Raw genomic sequence first — 24,441 nt, 5'->3', positions numbered from 1 at the left:
AATGTTTATCCATGGTGTCTTTCTGAGTAAAAGCGACACCAAGTGCTTCAGAATACGCAGTAGCCTAATTTAGCGACCCTGCTGCGAGCACCAGGATTCGAAGATTTGAAGAGAGAAAAAACCAGGCTAAAGCCAGCCGGGTGTCCCTCGGGAGCCCGAGGTCGGGGTCAGGCGCCCTTCGGCCTCCTCCCTCCCCCGCCCCCCCGCACTGCCCCCAGCACGCACACAGGGTGGCCGCACGACGTGCCCTCTGGCCCTTTCTTGACTCGGACTCTGTCAAAGGTAAACACCGCAGACAGTAATTAAAGGGGTGAAAACAGATTTGTATTCCATCACTACTGACAGGGGGGGGGAAAGAGCCGCGCTCCATTCCGATTTGAGCAGAGGTGACTTGAGAGTTTTAAAGGGAGAATGAGAGGGAGGCGGCTCAGCAGAGCCAGAGAAGGGAAAAACCACAAAGGGTTGTTCGGTAGAAACACACCGAGGCCAGCTGTGTTTGTTAGCCCGCAGTTACTGAAGCTAGGATGCTGTGGGTCCTCCCACGGAGACTGGGAGACAGAGGCCCTCTCCTTCCTGTTGGCATTTCAAAGGAACGGCCCTCGGTCCTTGAGAGACGCACTTTGGATTTGTAAGAGCTCCAGCTTCACAACTGTAAGCACTTTTAAATAAATGCTCTTAAGAAGAGGAGGTCAGGGCCCCGTGTCAGGCAGGCGTTTGGGGGGCGGGGGTGTGTGGGTAAACTTATAATATTTCCAGAGTATCTCGCCTGGCTTTAGTGCGTCTGCATATCAACAGGTGTTCCTCAGGGGTGGAGAAACTTTCATCCCCATTATCAGTGGGTAATTACCGGGGTAACCAAGGACTTATCTCAACCTGAGAGGTTAGGGGGGGGTGCGGGTTTTGCTTCTGCCGGAGCAGGAAAGAGAGAGGGCCCCGGGCTGCAGTTTGTAAGCAATAAACGGAAACTTTATTTCTCCCCTTGACTGATTTCGGTTTTAGAGGTATTTTGTCCCGGGATTTCCTCTTCCCGGAGTTACAGGAGGTCAGTTTTAGGGACGGGGTCTTATGCTGCCAGAAGCCATGCTAGAGTCTGGTCCCATCTCTTGGTGCGGGAAACGGTTTGGATGCCTTGGTATGTGCTGAGAGTTCTGCAGTTCTCAGCTTAAGAAAGTCTCTGTTTTGTGATCAGACAAGATAAGTCTGCACCTTCCCCTGGCTGAACCCTGGCTTCTTGGGTTCTGATCTCCTCTTTGATGACATTGAAATTTAGATTTGCCCACCCAGCAACTTTCCTGAGTGCATGCCCTATGTTCGGGAATTTGGGAACCAAAAGGCCGCTGGGTGCTCATATTTTAGAGAAGGGGCGTGGGGATGGGAGAAGATCAACAGTGGGCACCATAGGTAAATTTACCATAGGTGTATGTTAGGTGTTAAGTGCTGTGAAAACAGAAGAAAGGGAGGAGAGAAAGGGGACCTAGAGTCGAGTAAGGAGCAGGTTGCTGTGTTAAATTGGGTGGTGAGAAGGGGCCGCCATTGAGAAGGCGCCCTGTGAGTAAAGACTTGGAGGAGGTGAGGGAGTTGGTCATGGGGGTATCTGGGAGAAGAGCGTCCCTAGCACAAAGATCGGCTAGAGCAGAGGCCCGGGGCAGGAAGGACTGTGTTTGGAGAATAGCAAGGAGGCCCCGTGTCCAGGGCAAAATTAAAAACTTGTACAAAATTAAGTCAGAGAAGTGACTGGGTCGGGGTAAGGGCATGAGAGTCTTGTAGACCGTGGGAAGGCTTTAAATCTGAGAGAGCCAGAGGTTTTGGTTTTCAGCGGAGGAGTGGCTTGATCTGACCCTGTCCCCCGCCAAATAAAAATCGCCCTGGCTGCAAGGGTGGCGAAAGCTGGGATATCAGGAGACTGTGGAGAGCCGGATGTGAGAGAGGCACGGCCGCCACATGCCGCAGGTTCCGCTCAAGCAACTACCTGCCAGCAGCACCACCCCCACCCTCACCCCCGTTAAGCGGAGGTACAAGAGCTAAGCTTAAAAGGCTACAAGAAGAAGAGCTTCCGAGATCAGCACGGAAGTGAGAACATTGTGGGCGGCACACGGAAGTGAGCCGTGGGTACAAAAACTGTGCATAGAATTAAAACTGCGCCACTGGTCCGCCGTCAGCGGGCCGTGGACCGACCTCCTGGTCCCAACTTCGATCTCTTGTGTTTTTCTTGCATCTCCCACCCACCCCTCTCAGGTTCGGCGGGATTGCAGAGCTGGACTCTGCAGGAGACTTGCATAATCCAGGCAAGATGATGGCTTTGAATGGTGCCAGTATTTGCCACACCAGGGGAAAAAAAAAAAAAAAGAAAGAAAGAAAAAGAATTGGTATAAGGATTATTTCCATGAAAGACATTTAAAAACAGCAGGTGGGGAAGCGGCATTCATACCAGTTGTTATCCCTACTGCCAACAAAGGAAAAATAAGAAGAGATGATCATCGACGAATTACGCTTTTAAATCACCCAGACAAGGGAGGATCTCCCTATCTATAGCGGCCAAAATCAGCGACGCTAAAGATTTACTAGAAGGTCAAGCTAAAAGTATGAAGTAAATGTATGAATTTTAAGTTCTTACTAGTCTGTGTGTATGAGTACCAGCTTTTTATAATAAATGCCGCAAATCTACAAACAAGTATATATATAATAAGTGAAATGAAATAAAAAAATTTAAAAAGCAGGTAGCTAGGCGGTTCGCAGTGCCTACCCAGTGCCCATTCTAGCGGGTTCTCCTCGTGTCCTCCCCCGCCGGGCCCACGCATCCGCTTCGCCTACGCTCCCCGCCTGCCCCTCTCGGCCGCCTTCTGGCCACGGACCAATGTCATCCCCACCTGTAGAAAGGGGCTCGGGGAGGGGAAAGGAGGCGAGAGGCGAGAGCCCCGGCCGAGGCATCCTGAAAGTCGTGGTCCTGGGATGCCAGGCCACTGCCAAGCCCGGGCAGCAGCCACGCAAAGGACTGGTTCCGCCCGCCGGGACAGGGGCGCTGTGGCGGTTGTGCGAGGCTCTATCCGGAGGGGGGGGCCTGCGACCAAAAGCCAAGGCGTGTTGGGTCTGGGGCGGTCCAGCGTCTTGGCCTCCGTCATTTCCAGAAAAAGTAATGACCCGGGCCGGCCAACGTGCGCCCTTCGATAGCTCAGCTGGCAGAGCGGAGGACTGTAGAGTGGACCCGTGCGGACATCCTTAGGTCGCTGGTTCGATTCCGGCTCGAAGGAAGTGCCTGCTGCTTTTGCGGCTCCGCAGCAGACTCACTCCTACAGGCCCAAGTCGGCCACTCGCGTGCTGTCGTCGCGACAAGCACCTGCGCCTGCTTCCCGCGGTCCGCGAGCACATGCCCTGCGGCGCCTAGCGGTCGGCCGCGTTGCTCCTGCCTTGCCGCGCAGGCGCGCCACATCCCGCGCCCCTTCCACTTTTATTCTCACCCGCCGCTGCCGCTCCGGCTCCGGCTCCCGCTCCCGGTCGCGGTCCAGCGCGCGGGCTCTGCCACCGCGGCTCTGCTCACCGTCGACAGATGCCCGGCCAAACAGGCGGGCAAAGAGGATCTGCCCATGGCAAGCTCTGGAGGCTGACAGGCATACAGGCCATCACACTGGTCACGGAGAAGCATGGCATCCTTCACGAAAACCCTCAACCTCGGTCTCAGTCTCCTTGCTCTGCCTTCGCGGAGGATGATCACCGTCACTGTCTCTCCCACTTGCAGTCTCTCTCGCCGCCTCGCCCCCGCCCCTGCCCCTCCCCTCCCCTCCCCTCCCCTCCCCTCCCCTCCCCCCCCCCCCATCCCTACACCGCCCGTTCCCTGTGTCTCTCAAAGGGTTCAGAAATAGATAGACCTATACGGAGACAGAAAACCCTCTTCCAGTCTGGCTTAATCTACTTGTGGGTCAGAACTGCCACCCTGAGATTTTTCCAAGCCATTGCCAATCGCGCGCTTGCATCGAGGCAGAGGAAGAGAGCGGCAGATGATTTAGAGCGGACTTAAGAGCTCAGAGTGAGCCCTGACAGTGGGGCCCGATGGGGCTGAGGGTGGCGGATGGGGGTGGAGGTGGGAGGTGGGCAGCTGTCATCATGGAGGGGCACGCGGATTCACCTTCTTAACACAGGCCACTGGCGTGAGCTCTTACCGCTGAATCGGCAGGGCCTGTAGGGGAAGATGCTGAGGCCCAACCAGAGAGCAAGCACCGAGGAGGAAATGGGCCGGGCTTTCACCGAGAAGGAGGGCTTCATTCACCTTGGGGACGACGCCGGGGCAGGAGTGGAGGTGTGGGTGCAGAAAGAAGGCCAGAGAGTTGCTCACGTCCCTCCTTGTGGGAAGGAAACTCCAGGGAGTGGGTGTGCAGTTGGAGCGCATCACAGAGAGGACTCTCGATGGGCGTGAGGCCCCCTTGAAGCCTCGCGGGTGTCCAGCCGCTGTCCTCCCCTGATCTCTGAACCCACAAGCTCTATTTTCGTTTCTGGTTCCGCCCTTCAGAAAATGCGTCTCCTCCCCTGACAAACTGGCTAAGAGGCGGCCACACCGAGCATTGAGAGCAGGGAAAGTAAAAGGACACGAGAAAAAGCCTGCGGGACAACAGCACAAGAATCCCTAAACACCGATAAATAAGGGAAGAAGCACCCCTGCCTTATCCCTGTGCAAGGAAAGCCAGAGGCACGCGACAGCAGCCTGATATTTAACGCTTCATGCCAGGGGAAAGCGCGAACGCAGTCCCCCACTACCACAAATTATGCAGTCGAGTTTCCCACATTTGGGGAAATCGCAGGGGTCAGCACATCCGGAGTGCAATGGATAAGCCTCGCCCTGGGAAAACCACCTTCGTGATCATGGTATCTCCCCTGCCAGGTAAGTATGAGTTGCAGTGCTCGCCCACACGCACTCCCTCAAGCCCGCCGCACTCTTTGCACACGGTCACTTCCCTCGCGCCGCCGCCGCGCCGCAGCACCCCCCGCACACCCCTCGCCCCGCCGTTGCCCACCAGGCGACCCCGCCGCCGCGCTGGGCGGTGGTCGACGCGGGGCGTGCAGGTGCCGGCGGGGCAGGACCGGCAGCCTCCGCGCGCGTGCTCATCTGCATGCACCACGCCCCTGCCATGGGGCGGGGACCGGGGTCCCCGGCTTCTCGTCTCCCGCTCTGCGGCCGCGGAGACCTGCCGGAGGCTCGGGGGCCCGGCGGGCGCAGTTGGGCGCGGCGACCGGTCGTGATCTGGAGCCGAGACCCGAGAAGACGGGGATCTCGGGGCGCCTGGCGGCAGCTGAGCACCCTCAGGGGTGAGGCGGATCAGGGCTCAGGTCCGGTCTCACCTTCCTTTCAGCAAAAATGACACGCAAAAGTGTCGATTAAACATTAAATACGAAGATCGGAGTTTCATCACCACTTTAACACGCGTTGACCAAAATCAACACAGTTATTGTACTAAAGAGAGTTTATTCAGGTCTAACTGTGAACCATACAGCTTGTGAGGAGAGTCAATCCGAGAGTTGCGAATAGATTGCTCAGAAGCTTTTTTTGTCTGGAAACATCTTCTATACTTTTATACAACAGGAGCAGGAAAGAGGTTACATTAATCAATGTATCAAAGCAGCGTGTCAAGGGCACATCTGGTTAGGGTCTTAAAAGAGCATACTATGCACATTTCAGTGCGAGAGGAGGCAAAGATTAGGACTGCTAATCATTCTCCTAGAGAATTCTACCAAGGAGGTGCGAACCATACTCCCAACCCACTCATCTTCTTTGAGGGGGCCCAGGCCGTTTCTCCTCTCTGCCATGGGTGAGGGGCTGCGACAGCCTTGCTGACACAGGGGAGAAGCTGCATGGCATCTTCGCAACACAGCATGAGTCGTCCTGGCCGATTTGGGACGCCAGAGCTTGCTCAGCTCTCCTTGCCTGTGGGACCACCGTTGGGGAACCACAAGAATTTCATCGTTTCACACATGACGAACATTCTCACGATCTAATCATTCTCTTGATCTTTCTTTAGGATTGCAGGCATACCTCACTTCATCATTCTTCCGTAGATACTGTGTTTTCGACAAATCTGAAGGTTTGTGGCAAGCCTGGAGCAAGTCTATCAGCACCATTTTCCCCATGGCATTTGCTCACTTTGTTTCTCCATGTCACATTTTGGTAATTATCACAATATTTCAGACTTTTTCGTTATGATTATATTTGTAATATTGATCTGTGATTAGTGATTATGACTGGCTGAAAGCTCAGATGAGGGTTAGCAATTTTTAGCAATAAAGTATTTTCCAATTAAGGGATGTACTTTTTAAAATATATATAATGCTATTGCCCATTTAACAGACTACAGTACAATGTAAACATAGCTTTTATATGCATTGAGAAACCAAAAAATTAATTTGAATTGCTTTATTGTGACATTTGCTTTATTGTGGTGGTCTGGAACTTAACTTGCAATATCTCCAAGGTCTGCTTGTATGTAGTAACCTAATCTTGCAACAGTGACAGGAAAATGAACAGAGAATTTCAGGGCCAGGCATCCATTTATGGGGTAGATGTGTGGGCCAGGGAGGGGTGTTACATGGTCTCTGAAAATCAAGTGAACAGAAACGTGACATTTCTGTCAGGGAATGGGCGTGTGTGTGGAGGGGTTGGGAGGAGGGAGGTTTGATTGTTGGTTGCTCCAGGAAGTTTCCTTTCCTAGTGTGTATTTCCTAAAAACAAAGAGTTCTCTTACCTAACCCCAGTACAATTATCAAAAAAGAAAGAAAAATTAACAGGGATACAATATTATCATTTACTCTATAGACATTATTCCATTTCCATCAATTGTCCCAATAATGTCCTTTATAGCAAAAGAACATTCAAAATCACATTTTGCATTCACTTGTCATGTCTCTTTAACCTGAAATGGTTCCCAGGTTGTTTTTTATATTTCATCATGTAGGCATTTTTTAAGACGACGAGCCAGTTATTTTGTAGACTATCCTTCCGTTTTGGGGTTGTCCTATGTTTCATCATAATTACATGAAGGTATTCATTTTTGACACAAAGGCTGCATAAATGATATCGTGTCCGCTATGGTTTGACTTGTGTCCCTCCAAAAAATTTGCTGAAGTCCTAATCCCGATGATACCTGTGAATGCGACCTTATTTAGAAATAGGATCTTCGCAGATACAATCAAGTCAACGTGAGGTCACCAGAATGCACCCTAATCCAATCTGATTGTTGTCCTTGTAAGAAGAAAATGCCATGAAAGACAGAGACTCGAGAGGAGAATGTCATGTGATGACAGAAGCAGAGACTGGAGTGGTGTAGCTGCAAGCCAAGGGCTGACTCCCGTTACTAGAAGCTGGCAGAAGGCAAGGAAATATTCTACCCAGAGTCTCAGAGGGAGCACGGCCCTACTGACACCCTGATTTTGGACTTCTGGTTTCCAGAACTGTGAGAGAATAACATCTGTTGTTTTAAGCTACCCAGTTTATGGCACTTTATTACGACAGCCCTAGCAAATCAATGTAGTGTCCTCCTCTGGGCGTCACACTTGGGGGCACGTGAAGCCTGTTCAATTATTGGCACTGTTAACATCGATCACTTGATTAAGGTAGTGTATCAGTTATCCGTTGCTGTGTAACAAATTACCCTGAAACTTCGTGATTTAGAATAACGATCAATTTATCTGTTCACAGTTCTCTGAGTCAGCAGGTCTGGCTGGGCCCAGCTGGGCAGCTCTGCTGGTCTCAGATGAAACCCTCAGGCAGCTACAGGCAGCTTGGGGGACATTTGGGCCCTGGTCGGTAGGGGACCTCAGCTGACCTCAGCTGACGTGTTTCATCCTTACTCCTGTGACCTCACCCTCCTGTAGACTAACCCAGGCTTCTTCTCATGGTGGTTTCAGCACAGTACGTGAGAGCAAGTCCAAGTCAGCAAGTGTTTCTCAATTTTTCTGCTTGCCTCACATTTACTAATGTTCTGTTAGCCGAAGCAAATCGCATAGTCAAGCCAAGTCAATATGGGAGGGTACCGCAGAAGCATGTGGGTAAATGGGGCCAGTACTGCAACTATCTGCCACTGGAGATGTTCATCAGATTTGTCCTTTGTAATTGTTAAGCACTTTTGATGGAGATAATTTGAGGATACATAAATATCCTGTCCTCCTCAAACTTTAACACAATAGCGTTTAGCATCCATTGTTGACTCCTGCATTATGATTGCCAAATGTTGACTTCCTGATTCCATCATTCATTCTACATTTATTGGTTGGCATTCTATTATAAGGAAGAACGTTCCCTCCCTCTCTATGTACTATCAATATGAACGCACAGTTGTTATTTTATTCAGTGTTCATAGTCCATATAACTGTTCTTAATTATTTTCATGCTCACATGTTGTCTGATTGGGCCTATGAAAGTCCCTTCAAATCAGCTACTGTGCCCTTTTGACATGTCCATATGATTTTGGGGGCATTTCCTTCTTCACTGGCACAAGATGGTCCAGGCTTATCTTGTGCCTTCCACAACTCCTGAAAAGTCACCTAGTTCTGGGGAATGGCATACAGAAAGCCAGATCAGGGCACTAGGTATGCTCTTTGCTTGTAGGCCCCTTCAGTAGATTGAGCTAGGCAATGCATGTATTTCCTAAACATATCTGTATCTGTTAAAAATAATGATCCCACACATGACGTCTTCAATTCCAATTTTCAACTTAACATCACATGGTTCCTCCTTGCTCCCAGCCCCCCAACTCCATATTCGTATCTCCTTTCCCCAGCACTGAGAACTTTGACTCCCAACATCCGTGTATCCACCAGCACAATCCCACAGCGCGCACACAGCATTATTACTGAGGCGTTACAACCACGTGACTATAAAAAAAAAAAAAACCCACCACGGGACAGTTTAATATTTGTTTGCAGTTCTTGTCCTTAGACTTGAACATGCTTACAGTCAATGTACTGTATTCAAAAGTCATTTCAGTTGGCTATTATTGTTATTTTTTCTATTTCAGTCTGCTTACGAGGGTCATCGAAGATAGTTTCATTTATGCTTATAGCCAGTGTGAAAGGTCTTTTCCCCCTGTACTTAAAAAAAAAAAATATGTAAAACATTATCAGAGTTCCAAAAGTCAAAATTGCATAGAAAGGTACACTCAGAAAAGCGTCACTCTCTCCTACTCACTCCTGTAGGTGATTTCATCAGTTCGGGTTTATCAGTCTTAGGGATTCTTTTGCAAGACTGTGGCTAATTTTCGTACTTTCACATTTTGCCCAAAGGGTAACAACATACTGCATACAGTTTTGCACTTTATTTTTTTTCCTTGACATAGTCAAAAGAGCCATATCTAGAGAAACCTAGAGGTCAAACAAACCTAACCAGCTCGTGGACACAAGGGCAGCTTAAAGAAAAAGTAAACAAACCATAATTCCTCCTGAAGGCTAAGTAGCCCCAACAACTGTGATTTCCCAGTGGGGAAAAGGCTAGAAAAAGTAGGTAAATCACAGGCGTCAATCGATACTACAAACGAATATTCACTTCAAATACGAGCGTCAGAACCGACCTCTCCTGGGCTTCTCTCTCTCTCTTCGTTAGGGTGGGTGGAAGTAAAAGCAGCGTCCAGACAGCACTGGGCGTGGCATATGCAGATGAACACGCGCGCGGAGGCTGCCGGTCCTGCCCCGCCGGCACCTGCACGCCCCGCGTCGGCCACCGCCCAGCGCGGCGGCGGGGTCGCCTGGTGGGCAACGGCGGGGCGAGGGGCGTGCGGGGGGCTGCGGCGCGGCGGCGGCGGCGCGAGAGAAGTGACCGTGTGTAAAGTGTGGAGGGCGCGAGGGACTGTGTGTGGGCGAGCGCAGTAGCTTGTAGTTACCTGGCAGGAGGAATTCCGCGATCACGAAGATAGTTTCTTTTTTTCAGGGCGAGGCCTAGCCGTTGCGCTCAGGTTATGCTGATCGCTGCGGTTTCCCTGTCAGTGAGGAACCGGACTGCATGATTTGGGGTAGCGGGGGACTGCGTTCGCGCTGTTCCCTGGCCCTACGGTGGTAGTGAGTGTAGCTTTGTGGCTCTGTATCGGCCTCGCGTCTTTGTGGTTATGAGCTTTCGCGTGATCCATTGTGTTTTACCAGCCCTTAAGTAACCGCGAAGAGCGTGGCTGTGCCGGGTTTTCGTCGTTTGCTTCTTTTCGTCTTTTAAGTTCTTCGGTCGCAGTTCTTACTTCCTAGTGTCTTTTTTGTTTCGCACGCTTTTTGCCGAGGAGCACTCCGAACGGGGGAGGGGAAAAAAAAAAAGGGGTGGTCGGCGGCGCGTTGATCTCCGCGTCCAGCCAGCCTGGGAACGAAGCAGCGGTGAAAGAAAGGTTAAGCCCAAAACTACTTCGTGTTTTTTAGCTCTCCGTAGCTAGGGTTTTATGCTGTACGGGCTGTAGAGAGCTCTAGCTCTCCCCCATTAATTTTCTTTCCACGTCGCTTAAGACGGGTGAAGAGAGTGAGCGTGAGGGGAGATGGACGTTCAAGTAGTTTTACTTGCTGGTTTTAAAGCCTTGAAGCGCTCCCTATTCTCCCACAGCAGTTTTCTTGTTACAGCAACCACTCTTGTCCCCCTCTCCTATCTTACCCCATTTTCTGCAGTGTCCTGTTTCAGAATTTAGTTCGAGCTCAACTTGTATAGTTTTGCTATAAAACGTTCAGAATATCGTACAAGCTTTCCCAAACCAGGTTAGACATGTCATCCAGTCTTTGCGCCTCACTTGCCTTACAAGGCTGACTCATTTTCTTCTGCCATCCTCCACCCTCACAGCATTAAGTCCCTCATCTCTCACTTTCCTTGGTTTCCACCTTACTGCTGACTCCCCAGGACATTCCCACAGCCTGGGCCGCTCTTCCTCCCTCTCCGAGCATAAAGCATCGCCCATCACCCGAGGGAAACCCTAGACTTTTAGACTGTTCATGCAGGGCTTTGTCCCTGCCACTGGTCGTCTTCCGGCTTCACTTCTGTGTTCCCCCGGGATGAGATAAATGTTTAAGAATGCCACGACTCAGCAGCATCAGTGAATCAATCCAGCGCTGTTTTTCTTCTTTTTTTCCTTTCCTTTTTTTTTTTTTTTTTTTAAAGTCAGGGACTAGCAGTGAGCTATGGAATAAATGTTTCAGCCTTTCTGAAAGCACAGAGTAGAATCTTTCCTAAGTATGCCCTTGAGGGAGTAACATACATTTTTTACTTTTCTGCATGTGTTAATAAGGTCCTGGGGGAGAGTGTGGTCAACTCATTTACATGTGTATTTACTAAGCAACCCGCCTCTCTGTCACTCAATATAGAACTGCTGCTTCCAGCCTACCCCCAACCCACCCCAACAAGCACTTTCAAAATATAAACCAGGGGCCAAGGGATGTACCTTACACTCTACCTCCTTCCCCCCAAAAAGACCGCCTTGGTACAAACAGATGAGCTGATGGGTACATGGAACGTTGTGTATAGCTTCTTGCCCTGTACTTGCGATCTGTTAGCATTTATACAGCATCTTCACATTTCCAAAGCACTGTACCAACATTTATTAATCCTCACAACATCCCTGTGAGGTAGGTCAGTATGTCCCTTACAGTAGAGAAACTGAGGCAGAGAGAGGCCAAGCAAACCTGCCTGAGGCTACACGGGTAGACAGTGAAGGAAATGCACCCAAATCCAGAAGCTAGGGCTCTGTCCAACGTTCACCAACCGGTGGGCATCACTTGGACATATTTTCACCAGTGAAGGTGACACGAAGGACAAAATGCAGATCTCTCAGCCAACAGAAAAATCAGCAAATGGCATCAGGATACAGTGTCAATTGAAGAGAAACATTAACCAGCACACCAGTGAGGCGAGAGCACGTGCTGCTGAGGAAGGCTGGGAGCATCGACTCGAGTCTAGCCATCAGACCTAGACCAGACAGTCTCCCTAACAGTTTGGGAAAACGTCAACAAACAAGGAACCCACTGGAGGGGAGGGGTGGCCAACCCAAATGCTTGTGGTTTCCCAAAGACAGTGGAATAAACCCAACCACTCAGTCCGATTTTAAACCAGCAATGACAATATTCATTCACAATAGAAAGGCCAATAATCCTTAACTACTGACAATTAGGATCCTTTTGCTACCCTTTTATTCCAAGTCCTTTCCCGACAAGTGCTGTTCCCTATAGCAGACCCCCACCACCACCACCACCACCACCAAATCTATACACTGGCCTAATTACCAAGTGGCTCAATGGCAGTACGTTGCATGGATTAAGTGGCTGAGCTATAGGGATGGCATCACAACAGACCATACTCTCTGCTCCGGTATTTTAGAAATAGCTGTCTCTAACCTGCCTCCGCCCATCTTCTATGAAGTGTTAAAAGCACACAGAGAAGCAGTTCATTCTTTTGTAAAGGGATTGGTGAACTTGGTGCAATATGCCATTTTAAAAGACATACGAAAAGAGAAAGACTGATACTAAGGCCTGCACTGTAAAGCACGATATAGGAGTAATCTATTTATAGCTCCTCCGAATTTCAGAGTGATACAATGACCACAGAGTTAAAAACTATCACTGTCATCACCGTTTATTTGACAATAGTCGGGTTAGTCTACAAGTTTAAGGCAAACATACTAATGCATTTGCTTTTCTTCAAAATTATAAAGATTACATAAAGTACGCCCCCAAACGTCTAAGAAATGTTCAGGAATTAAAAATATGTTTGATTAAGATGCCTTACACGAATGGATACATGTGAGTGAACTAAGGCAATATACAATGTTTTTTTAAAAGCAAAACTCAAAAAAAGTTAAAGGCGATTTTTATCTTGTTTGAACAATGTATTTTGAAAGGGTTAAACTTAAGAAATTACTTAAAGGTAAATAAGATTGGCAGCCAAAAGGAATACTATTCATAAACAGTTACAGAAGCTACTTAAAGACTGAACTTTGGGCTTTTGCAAAGGTGGTGGCGCGCACAACCTCCGGCCGCTGTCCGGCGGCGCCCGCAGGCGCAGGACTGCAGCGTTCCACCCCGCCGGCCGGCCGGCCGGCGGCACCTGCCCGCCGCCCCGCGCCGTGCCGCGCCGCACCGCTCGTTCGCTCTCAGCGCACAGGAGAGGAGATGCACTTTGTCAGCTGTTTCTTTTGTTCCCAGTGAGCAGTAAATGCCTAATATCAGTAAGAAAACAAAAATAAAGTCTGAAGGAAGGCAGCCCTTTTTAACTAGAAGGTGGATGTGGCTTATGTGTCTCCATTTAACACTGCCAGGCAGTTCTGCAACAACTGTAGGTTGCCCTAAAAAGGAAAGGAAAATAAACTATGAAGTCCAAACAGTTTGGAAGAGTCTTACCGCCAAAAACGCCAAAAACGTATTATAAATCGCGTAACTTCAAATTTGTTCAGATATCAGCATTTTGGAAACAGCCAAATAAAGCTTTAAAGACATATAAAACTATGTAACTTGTTTCACGTACAGTAGTCTTTTCCACATGCCAGTCTTCTGTAAATTCCATCTAAGCCAATATTAATGTTTTGAATTATTTGGCATGTTCCAATGTTCCAAAACATGCCCTCTGTGACCAAGTTAAACTACTGAATGTTTTCTGACTCTAAGATCTTTTCACTTTCTTTTAGCCACTGAAAGACACATTAGCACAGTTCACAGCAGTTTTTATAAAAGTAGTAAGATCACATACAAAAGTGTTCTATAAAATTCATACCTAAGTACCCATCTGTAAAACATGTGAGCCGGTGTCCAAATTTAGAGACATACATAAACACAAATGTAAACAGATTTAGTTTACACTGATATGTAGATGGGGGCGAAGGAAAAAAACCTCTTCCTCAGAGTAGAAAGTCAACTGTAACTATAAAGAATGACAGAATTACAAAACAACCACTGGGCAACCATCACAACAACAGCTGATTCCGACAGAAATCATGAATGGATGAAAACACAGCGTGGGGCTGAAATGCCGATACGGTGGTCCTTAGCCACACGAAGCTACATAAAATCTACATTTCTGTTAAGTGACATTAAATAAAAACTCAGTGGGGCTCAGGGGCGTGGCCCACATTTCACACTACCCACTAGTGTGGCTAGTGGCTACCACACCGGACAGCTGGTTATAGAGTACTTCCGTCACTGCACAAAGTTCTGCCGGTCAGAGCTGGTTAAGTGATGGGGTATTTACATAGTCCCAACTCTCTCTCCCTATACTATTCTGAATTCCAAAGTGTAAAATGGCACCTTTGCCCCCGAGAAACCTCCAGACACCACTGTAACCAAATGATCAAAATTACACACTGGGCATGGAGGCAACCTCACCAACAGCACGTGCCTCCTGTTGTGATGCAACGAGAGGACCCGAGCATCACTTTCTGTGGGATTCCTGCCAAAGGGGCATATGACCCTAAATCCAGTAAGCAGACAAACCCAAATTGAGGGACATTCCGTAGGCCTGTGCTTTTAATAGTGTCCAATGTTAGGAAATTCAAAGACTCCAGGACCGCTTCAGATTAGAGAAGTCTAAAGGACTCGTGCACTGAACACAGTATCTTGAATTTCCTTCTGCCACTAAGGGTATTACTGAGAGAAACTGGTGGAGCGTCAGTAAGTCTGTGGATGAGATAACAGCACCGCATCAAAGTTAATTTCATGACCTTTGTAACTGCACCGAGCATCTAAGAGAACTACTTGGTTTTAGGAAATTCGCACTGAGGTGTTCAAGAGCGAAGCGGCATCACCAGCTGCAATGTACTGAAAACGGTTTAAAACAAAACCAGGTGTGTACAGGGGTGCGTGTGAAGAGAGAAAGGGAAGGAAAGAGGGAGCGACGGAGAAGGGCAAGGCAAATGTGGTAATATACACTTCTGGGGAATACAGGCGAACAGCATCCAGGAATTCTTTGTATTTTCTTGCAACTTTTCTGGAAGTCTTAAATTAAGTGAAAATAAACATTTAGAAATTTTAGGTGTTTAAGAATAAAAAACCAAGGAAGTGAAAGACCTATACCCTGAAAACTACAAGACACTCTGAAGAGAAATTAAAGAGGACACTAACAAATGGAAACTCATCCCATGCTCTTGGCTAGGAAGAATTAATATTGTCAAAATGGCCATTCTGACTAAAGCAATCTACAGATTCAATGCAATCCCTATCAAAACACCAACGGCATTCTTCAACAAACTGGAACAAATAGTTGTAAAATTCACGTGGAACCACAAAAGACCCCAAATAGCCAAAGCAATCCTGAGAAGGAAGAATAAAGCAGGGGGGATCTCGCTCCCCAACTTCAAGCTCTACTACAAAGCCACAGTAATCAAGACAATTTGGTACCGGCACAACAACAGACCCACAGACCAGTGGAACAGAATAGAGACTCCAGATATTAACCCAAGCATATATGGTCAATTAATACACAATTAAGGAGCCATGGATATACAACGGGGAAATGACAGCCTCTTCAACAGTTGGTGTTGGCAAAACTGTACAGCTACATGTAAGAGAATGAAACCGGATCACTGTCTAACCCCATACACAAAAGTAAATTCAAAATGGATCAAAGACCTGAATGTAAGTCATGAAACCATAAAACTCCTAAAAAAAAACATAGGCAAAATTCTCTTGGACATAAACATGAGCAAATTCTTCATGAACATATCTCCCCGGGCAAGGGAAACAAAAGCAAAAATGAACAAGTGGGACTATATCAAGCTGAAAAGCTTCTGTACAGCAAAGGACACCACCAATAGTACAAAAAGGCATCCTATAGTATGGGAGAATATATTCATAAATGACAGATCCGATAAAGGGTTGACACCCAAAATATATAAAGAGCTCACGCTCCTCAACAAACAAAAAGCAAATAATCCAATTTAAAAATGGGCACAGGATCTGAACAGACACTTCTCCAAAGAAGAAATTCAGACGGCCAACAGACACATGAAAAGATACTCCACATCGCTAATCATCAGAGAAATGCAAATTAAAACCACAATGAAATATCACCTCACACCAGTAAGGATGGTCAACATCCAAAAGACAAACAACAACAAATGTTGGGGAGGTTGTGGAGAAAGAGAAACCCTCCTACACTGCTGGTGGGAATGTAAATTAGTTCAACCATTGTGAAAGGCAATATGGAGGTTCCTCAAAAAACTCAAAACAGAAATACGATTTGACCCAGGTATTCCATCCACTCCTAGGAATTTACCCTAAGAATGCAGCAGCCCAGTTTGAAAAAGACATATGCACCCCTATGTTTATCACAGCACTATTTGCAATAGCCAAGAAATGGAAGCAACCTGAGTGCCCATCAGTAGATGAATGGATAAAGAAGATGTGGTACAGACACACAATGGAATATTATTCAGCCGTAAGAAGAAAACAAATCCTACCATTTGCAACAACACGGATGGAGCTAGAGGGTATTATGTGCAGTGAGATAAGCCAGGCAGAAAAAAACACATATCAAATGATTTCACTCATATGTGGAGTGTAAGAACAAAGAAAAAAACTGAAGGAACAAAACAGCAGCAGACTCACAGAACCCAAGAATGGACTAACAGTTACCAAAGGGAAAGGGACTCTGGAGGATGGGTGGGAAGGGAGCGATAAGGGGAAAAAAAAAAGGGGGCGTTACTATTAGCAGACATAATGTAGGGCGGTGCACGGGGAGGGCTGTGCAACACAGAGAGGACAAGTAGTGATTCCACAGCATCTTACTACGCTGATGGACGGTGACTGTAATGGGGTGTGTGTGGGGAACTTTGTGATGGGGCTAGTCTAGTAAACTATAATGTTCCTCATGTAACTGTACATTAATGATACCAAAAAGAAAAAAAAAAAATCACCCTGCACCAAAAAAAAAAAAAAAAAAATTTTTAGGTGTTTAGGCTACTGTAAAAAAAAATTTTTTTTTTGCCAGTGTAGCAACTGAACCGTGACAAAGGACTCTGAGCCCGTCTGTGTTTGTGAAATTACCTTCTTACAAGTACATTCCTCAAGTGCGACTGACAACTCAAAAGATGCGCACCCTGTGCTTCCACACACTGCCCAACCGCCCTCCGGAAGGGTGAGCGCCAGCCCACGCATTACCGACGGGGCCCGGGAACTCACTTCGCACCCTCGAAGGTAGTGTCGCCCCCCCACCCCTTTTTTTTTTAAACTGCCCTTTCACGTTTTATACTTCCTTAATAAGGAATTTGGGACAAGTTTCAAGGACACAGAAGTGACCTAACAACCTTGTTTTCCTGTGACAGTCAGATTTCAATTATGTGGTCAGATACGTCCCAGTTACAACCAATACATCCAAAGTAGTTTCAAACCAACTAGTGCCTAACCTTCCAGTAGTAATTTATATGGGTTCTGGGACCACAACGGGGCTTTGTTCAGATTTAAAGGATCATTAAGAAATCTTAGCTAGACACAGAGCGGGGTTTCCCAGCCTACGCACTCATGACAATCCTTCCTCGGGGGATTGACATCACTGTAGGAAGCTTAGCAGCATCCCCGGCCTCTGCACATCAGCAAGCAGCAAGCCACCTGCCCCCAGTTGTGATAAGCACAAATGTCTCCTGGAAGGCAAGACTGTCTCCACTTGGGAGCTACTGGACCAGAAGCGCTGTCAGAAATTTAAACACAGACAGCACGTACCAAAAAGAACTTGAAAAAGCATAGAATCTGGAAATCAGAGGCTGACATCAGTCTCTAGCAGGCAGGGGTCAGCAAAATTTGTCCGTCAAGGGCTAAACAGTGAACATTTTAGACTTTGAGAGTGAGTCAGACTGTGTTTCAACTCGTCTGTCATAGTGTGAAAACAATCATAGACAAAGTATAGATGAGCGAGCTTGGCTGTGTTCCAACAACACCTTAGAAATTAAATTTGATGTTCATATAACTATCTATGTTGTGAAATAGTATTCTTTTGCTTCTTAAAAATAACCATTTGAAAATATGAACGCCATTCCTGGATCACAGGATGTGCAAAAACAGAGACGCTGTAGTTGGCTAACCCATCCTTGCTTGATCTGAAACAAAATCAATAGTTCATAACCTCTTGAAAAAGAACAGGAACAGTGAACATTAGAAACCGACACAGGCTCAGTAAGGATAAATCTGCCAAGCTTACCGAAACATTTTCTTTTGTCAGGGTAATTATACCAGAAAATCAGACTATATGTATCTTGATGTTATGAGGAATTGTATAGTACTTATGTTCCTCATAGGAGAAATAATAGTTGGTGATTATATAAATAGGTGAATTCATAACTATTGGAACAACTACATTCAAAGAATATTAGTAAGTTAATACCAATTAACAAAAGAAGAGACCTAAAAATTTAGTGTTTTGGTACAATGTACTTTTATAATTAGAGTAACAAATGTTGATTCCTTTGGTTCCAATTATTCTTTTTTTTATTTTGGTATTATTAATGTACAATTACATGAGCAACATTATGGTTACTAGACTCCCCCGATTATCAAGTCCCCACCATATACCCCATTACAGTCACTGTCCATCAGCGTAGTAAGGTGCTATGGAATCACTACTTATCTTCTCTGTGCTGTGCTGACTTCCCTGTGCCCCACCCCCATTATGTGTGCTAATAGTAATACCCCTTTTCCCCTTTATCCCTCCCTTCCCCCACATCCTCCCCAGTCCCTTTCCCTTTGGTAACTGTTAGTCCATTCTTGGGTTCTATGAGTCTGCTGCTGTTTTGTTCCTTCAGTTCGTTCTCTGTTCTTATACTTCACAGATGAGTGAAATCATTTGGTACTTGTCTTTCTCCGCCTGGCTTATTTCACTGAGCATAATACCCTCTAGCTCCATCCATGTTGTTGTAAATGGTAAGATTTGTTTTCTTCTTACGGCTGAATAATATTCCATTGTGTATATGTACCACACCTTCTTTATCCATTCATCTACTGATGGGCACTCAGGTTGTTTCCATTTCTTGGCTATTGTAAATAGTGCTGTGATAAACATAGGGGTTCATATGTCTTTTTCAAACTGGGCTCCTGCATTCCCAATTACTCTTTTAAATAAAAAATTAGACAAATATGTAAAAGGGCAGTTCATATAAATCACAAATGTCCATCACTAGATAGGAATAACTAGTATGATAGTCAGATAGTATACGTTGAAATCCAAGTTTCCAAAAGATATTGATGTGGTGGACTAAATGTAGCAAGCTAAATAAATGACATCAAAAACATAAATGTGGCCTGCAATTTTACTTTTTAAATTAATAATAAATGGAAAGGTTCTGGAGATCTGTTCGCACATGAATATAGTTAACACCACTGAACTTACACTTAGATATATTAGGATGATAAATTTTATGTTATATATCTTTTACCAGAAAAAAAAAATATTAGTAAGAAGTTAAAAACACAACTACAGGATGGAAGTTCAAGAACTGAATTGTAAGGGGTGGCGGGGAAAGGTGTGATTATTAGACAAATTGAGCTGGTACATGGCAGTTAAAAAAATCCCTTATCTTCCAGAATGTAAATTAGTTCAACCATTGTGGAAAGCAATATGGAGGTTCCTCAGAAAACTAAAACAGAAATACCATTTGACCCAGGAACTCCACTCTTAGGAATTCACCCGAAGAAAACAAGATTCCAGACTCAAAAAGACATATGCACCCCTATGTTTATGGCAGAACTATTTACAATAGCCAAGATATGGAAGCAACCTAAGTGTCCATCAGTAGATGAATGGATAAAAAAGACGTGGTACATACACACAATGGAATATTATTCAGCCATAAGAAGAAAAGCAAATCCTAACATTTGCAACAACATGGATGGAGCTAAGAGGGTATTATGCTCAGCGAAATAAGCCAGGCAGAGAAAGACAAGTACTAAGTGATTTCATTCATTTGTGGAGTATAACAACAAAGCAAAAACTGAAGGAACAAAACATCAGCAGACTCACAGACTCCAAGAAGGGACTAGAGGTTACCAAAGGGAGAAAGGGGTGTGGAGGGAGGTAGAAGAGGATTAAGGGGCATTATGATTAGCACCCATAATGTAAGGGGGTCACAAGGAAGGCTGTATAGCATGGAGAAGACAAGTAGTGACTGTATAGCATCTTACTACACTGATGGACAGTGACTGCAATGCGGTGTGTGGGGGGGACTTGATAATATGGGTGAATGTTATAACCACAATGGGGCTCATGTGAAACCTTCGTAAGACTGTAATTAATGATACCTTAGTAAAAAAAAAACAAAAAGTCATTCTGTAAGAAGAAATATGTAAAATAATCATTCTATGTACAGAAAAGTGTTTCCATTTCCAGATACAGTATTTTAAAAAAGCAACAATAGGAAGGTAATAATAAAAAGCTTGTTGGGGTGTACAGGATGAAAACTACTTAGCCCATGGATGTCTAATCTGAAAGAAAGAAGATATACAGAGAATATATTCAAGTACCTGAAAGGTGAACTCTAAAAGAGGAATTAAACTTTTTTTATTTTAGATGACAAAAGTTTGACCAATATATCAATGTTACACAGAATGAGATCTGTGTTCATTACAGGGTGTCCCAAAACTTACTGCAGTGTTAAATTAAGCTTTAATAACCTTAGAAGCATAAATGCTATAAATGTATCAAAAAACTGTTTATTTAAATTTAATACTTATTTATAGTTTGGGGAATTTTTATTTTTAATTTTAATTTTCAACCCTCTAAATAAAAACAGCAAATGTTATATCTTCCTATATTAAGGAACGTTTTAGTAACTACTCAAAAAATGGTACTGGTCTCCATCTATTAGATACTAGAGTCTTACAGAGCTGACCAGTAAAGACATTATAGATACCATTCTTGTTTGAATTAGATGAGATTTAAAATCTCTTATCAATTGCAAGATTCTCCATTTTTAAAATTACTGTAAGGTTAGGGCCAAGCTTTCTATTAACTATAAGGGCTTATCTCCAAGTAAACAAATACTTTAAAAAAAACTTTGGTAAGAAGTCTATTATTTTGCTAAAAACAAGTACTTTGAAGCAGTGAAACAATCTTGGAAAACATAATTCCAATTTAGGAGTAGTTCTTATAATACCCCTGTGGAAGGAAACTGCCATTAAAGAATTGTTACCAATTTTATAACTGACTCACTCATTCCTAAATTACAAATCACTGAAATGATTAAATCTTTAATATACTACCTTTGCATGCTTCAGTTCTAACTCTGCCAGTTCCACTAAATTTTTTCTGAATGCAGCAACTCTTCTTGTCTTAAAATCTATAAGTTCTGTGAACGAAAGAAATTAGGATTAAATATTCAATTTACATAATAGTCTAAAGCATACCTTATGATTATAGGTTAATATAACAGTACCTTGTTTTGCAGATTCAGATATTTTTTCAAATTTCTGACAACATAATTGTTGGGATGTTTCAGCCTGCAGAACATCTTTATTTTTTGCTCTTGCTTTATCCAGTGCTTTATTAGCATTTTCATAATCCACTAGTGACCTAGATCTTCGATAGAGGAGATCCTATAAAACAGAATATATGCTGCATATTTCTAGTAGTAATGCTCAATCACTACCAGTACGACCATCATCTCAATCATCAGAGCTAACATCTAGTGAATACCACATGCCAGTGACTGTTTATAACAGCTTTATTGAGATATAATTCATGTATCACATGACCCACTCATTCAAAATATACTATTCAATGGTTTTTAGTATGCTCATAGTTGTGTAGCCAAAAGCACAATCAATATTAGAACACTTTCATCATCCAAAAAGAAACCCCATATCCATCAGCAGTTCCTCCCTTGCCCCTACCCCTAGAAAAGCATTAATTTGTCTCTAGATTTGACTATTTGGGACATTTCATTAAAAAAATGGAATCATATGCTATGTGGCGTTTTTCACTTAGCATAAAGTTTTAAGTTCATCAATGTTATATAGCATGAATCAGTACTTCACTCCTTTTTATTGCTATTTCATAGTATGATACACCACATTGATTTATCCACTCATCAGATGGTTAACATTTGGTTTGTTTTCACTTCACTTTTTGCTATTATGAACATTTGTGTACTAGTTTTTGTGTGGACACGTTTTCATTTCTCTTTCATGTCTCGTTACTTAAGAGTAGAATTGGTCACCTGGTAACTCTATATCAAACCTTCTGAGAAACTGTCAGACTGATCTCCAAAGTAGCTGCACCATTTTACATTACAACCAACACTGTACAAGGATTCCAATTTCTCCACATCCTTGCCAAAAGACTTATCTGTCTTTTTTATTAAAGCCACTAGTGGGTGTTAAGTGGTATCTTGCTGTAGTTTTGATTTCCATTTCCTTGATGGCTAATGATGTTGAACATCTTTTTATGCATTCATTAGTCATTTGTGTATCTTCTTTGGAGAAATGTTTATTCATGTTCTTTGCCCATTTGTAAATTGGTCTACTTGTCTTTTTATTGCATAGTAAGAGGTTCTTTATACATTTTGGATACAGTCACTTACTAGGAACTTAATTGCAAATATTTTCTTTCAGTTTGTGGGTTGTCTTTTCACTTTTTTTGATAGTGTCCTCTGACACACAAAAGTTCTTAATTTTAATAAAGTCCAATTTATTATTTTTTCTTTGGTTGCTGTCTTTTGGTGACATATCTAAGAAACTAATGACTAAGAGAAGGTCAAAAAAATTTGTGTTTATGTTTTCTTCTAATGTTACAGTTTTAGCTCTTAAATATTTAGGTTTTTGATTTTGATACATGGCATGAGAAAGCAGTCTAACTTTATATCCTTTTTCATTTCACTATTTGGTTGTCCCAGTACCATCTGTTGAAACCCCACTAAATTGTCTTAGCATCCTTGTCAACAATTGACTGTTTCAGCAAACTAAGAAAAATAGGAACTTCCACAACTTGATAAAGAACATCTACAAAAAACCTACAGCTCATCATACTTAATGGTGAGAAACTAGAAGCTTTCTTCTGGTGAGAAACTAAGGTCAGGAACAAGGGTAAGGAAGTCCCATCTCACCACTCCTTGTCAACACTGTACAGGAAGTTCTACCTAATGTAATAAGACAAGGAAATAAGAAGCATACAGATTGGGAAGGAAAAAATAAAACTCTTTGTTCATAGATGATACTGTTTATGTAAAAATTTGAAAGAATCAACAAAAAACTCAATTGCTTTCTTACATACCAACAGGGAACAAGTGGAATTTGAAATTAAGAACACAATACCATTTACATTTAGCATACCGGAAAATGAAATAATTATGTATAAATTTAACAAAAAATATATAAACTCTATATGAGGACTACTACACTCTGAAAAATGAAAATGAAGAACTAAATAAATGGAGAGATATTCCATGTTCATGATAGAGACTCTATATTGTCAAAATCATTTCTTTGCAAACTTCATCCTACATTCAACATAATCCCAATAAAAATCCCAGCATGTTATTTTGTAGATATCAACAAACTGATTCTGAAGTTTACGTGGAGAAGCAAGACACAGAATGTCCAACACAATTATTGAAGAATGAAGTCAGAGGGGTGACACTGCCTACTTTAAGCCTTATTATATAAGGCTACAGTAATCTACTAGACAGTGTGATATTGGTGAAAGAACAGACAAATGGATCAAGAATAGAGCCAGAACTAGATTCACACAAGTATAGTCAGCTTATCTGTGACAAAGATGCAAAGGCAAATATAATGGAGAAAAAATAGTAGTTTCAACAAGGAGTGCTGGAAAATGGGACATCCACATGCAAAGAAATGAATTTACACAGTCCTACACCCTTCACAAAAATTAACTCAAAATGGATCATAGATCTAAACATAAAATGCAAAACTATGTAACTCCTAGAAGATAACATAGGACAAAATCCAGATGACCTTGGTATGACTTCTTAGGTACAACAACAAAGACATTATCTGTAAAAGAAATAGTTGACCAACTGCATCTCATTAGAATAAAAAATGTCTGCTCTGTAAAAGACAGCATCAAGAGGAAGAGAAAAGAAGCCACAGACTAGGAAAAAATATTTACAAAAGATATCTGATAAAGGACTGCTATCCAAAATATACAAAGAACTCTAAAACTCAAACTCTTAAAACTCAAAGATCCATTTTTAAACATTTTATTTATTAAGGTAACACTGATACACAATCCTATGCTCAGATTTCACATGAGCAACATTGTGGTTACTACATTCCTCCTATTATCGAGTCCCCACCATACACCCCATTGCAGTCACTGTCCACCAGCATAGTAAGATGCTACAGAGTCACTACTTTTCTTCTCTGTGCTATATACTTCCTTCCCTGTGTCCCCCCCTATATTATGTGTGCTAGTCATAATGCCCTTTAATCCTCTTATTCCTCTCTTCCCACCCACCCTTCCTAGTCCCTTTCCCTTTGGTAACTTAATTTTTGGGTTCTGTGAGTTTGCTGCTGTTTTGT

At 44.0% G+C, this 24,441-nt stretch overlaps 1 protein-coding gene and 3 non-coding genes across 6 annotated transcripts in view; 2 read left to right on the top strand and 2 right to left on the bottom strand.

Annotated features, from left to right (window-relative positions):
* Nucleotides 1-3,158: 3,158 nt before the first annotated feature.
* On the top strand, nt 3,159-3,248 carry TRNAY-GUA (transfer RNA tyrosine (anticodon GUA)). Its single transcript is given in 2 exon segments — nt 3,159-3,195; nt 3,213-3,248. It is a non-coding gene; the product is annotated as a tRNA-Tyr (tRNA).
* A 1,466-nt stretch (nt 3,249-4,714) lies between these two features.
* LOC118908120 (U1 spliceosomal RNA) lies at nt 4,715-4,878 on the bottom strand. Its single transcript, XR_008992707.1, has one exon. It is a non-coding gene; the product is annotated as a U1 spliceosomal RNA (small nuclear RNA).
* A 4,968-nt stretch (nt 4,879-9,846) lies between these two features.
* On the top strand, nt 9,847-10,015 carry LOC118910335 (U1 spliceosomal RNA). The gene has a single exon (XR_005023916.2). It is a non-coding gene; the product is annotated as a U1 spliceosomal RNA (small nuclear RNA).
* A 2,531-nt stretch (nt 10,016-12,546) lies between these two features.
* SNX6 (sorting nexin 6) overlaps nt 12,547-24,441 on the bottom strand; it is a 51,079-nt gene continuing 39,184 nt past the window's right edge. Inside the window, exons 12-14 of one of the 3 annotated variants that reach the window (XM_036881275.2) lie at nt 21,336-21,495; nt 21,163-21,248; nt 12,547-13,271 (exon numbers count right to left, since the gene is read on the bottom strand). In XM_036881275.2, the coding sequence (XP_036737170.1) occupies nt 13,218-13,271; nt 21,163-21,248; nt 21,336-21,495 (300 nt within the window). In that variant the 3' untranslated portion in view covers nt 12,547-13,217. The remainder of the gene's footprint in view (nt 13,272-21,162; nt 21,249-21,335; nt 21,496-24,441) is intronic. The other 2 variants (XM_036881273.2, XM_057488502.1) reach the window with 2 other exon arrangements.

The sequence above is a fragment of the Manis pentadactyla genome, chromosome 11 (assembly GCF_030020395.1).
Source record: "Manis pentadactyla isolate mManPen7 chromosome 11, mManPen7.hap1, whole genome shotgun sequence".
Taxonomy (NCBI): domain Eukaryota; kingdom Metazoa; phylum Chordata; class Mammalia; order Pholidota; family Manidae; genus Manis; species Manis pentadactyla.
This window is presented reverse-complemented; position numbering and strand designations above follow the sequence as displayed.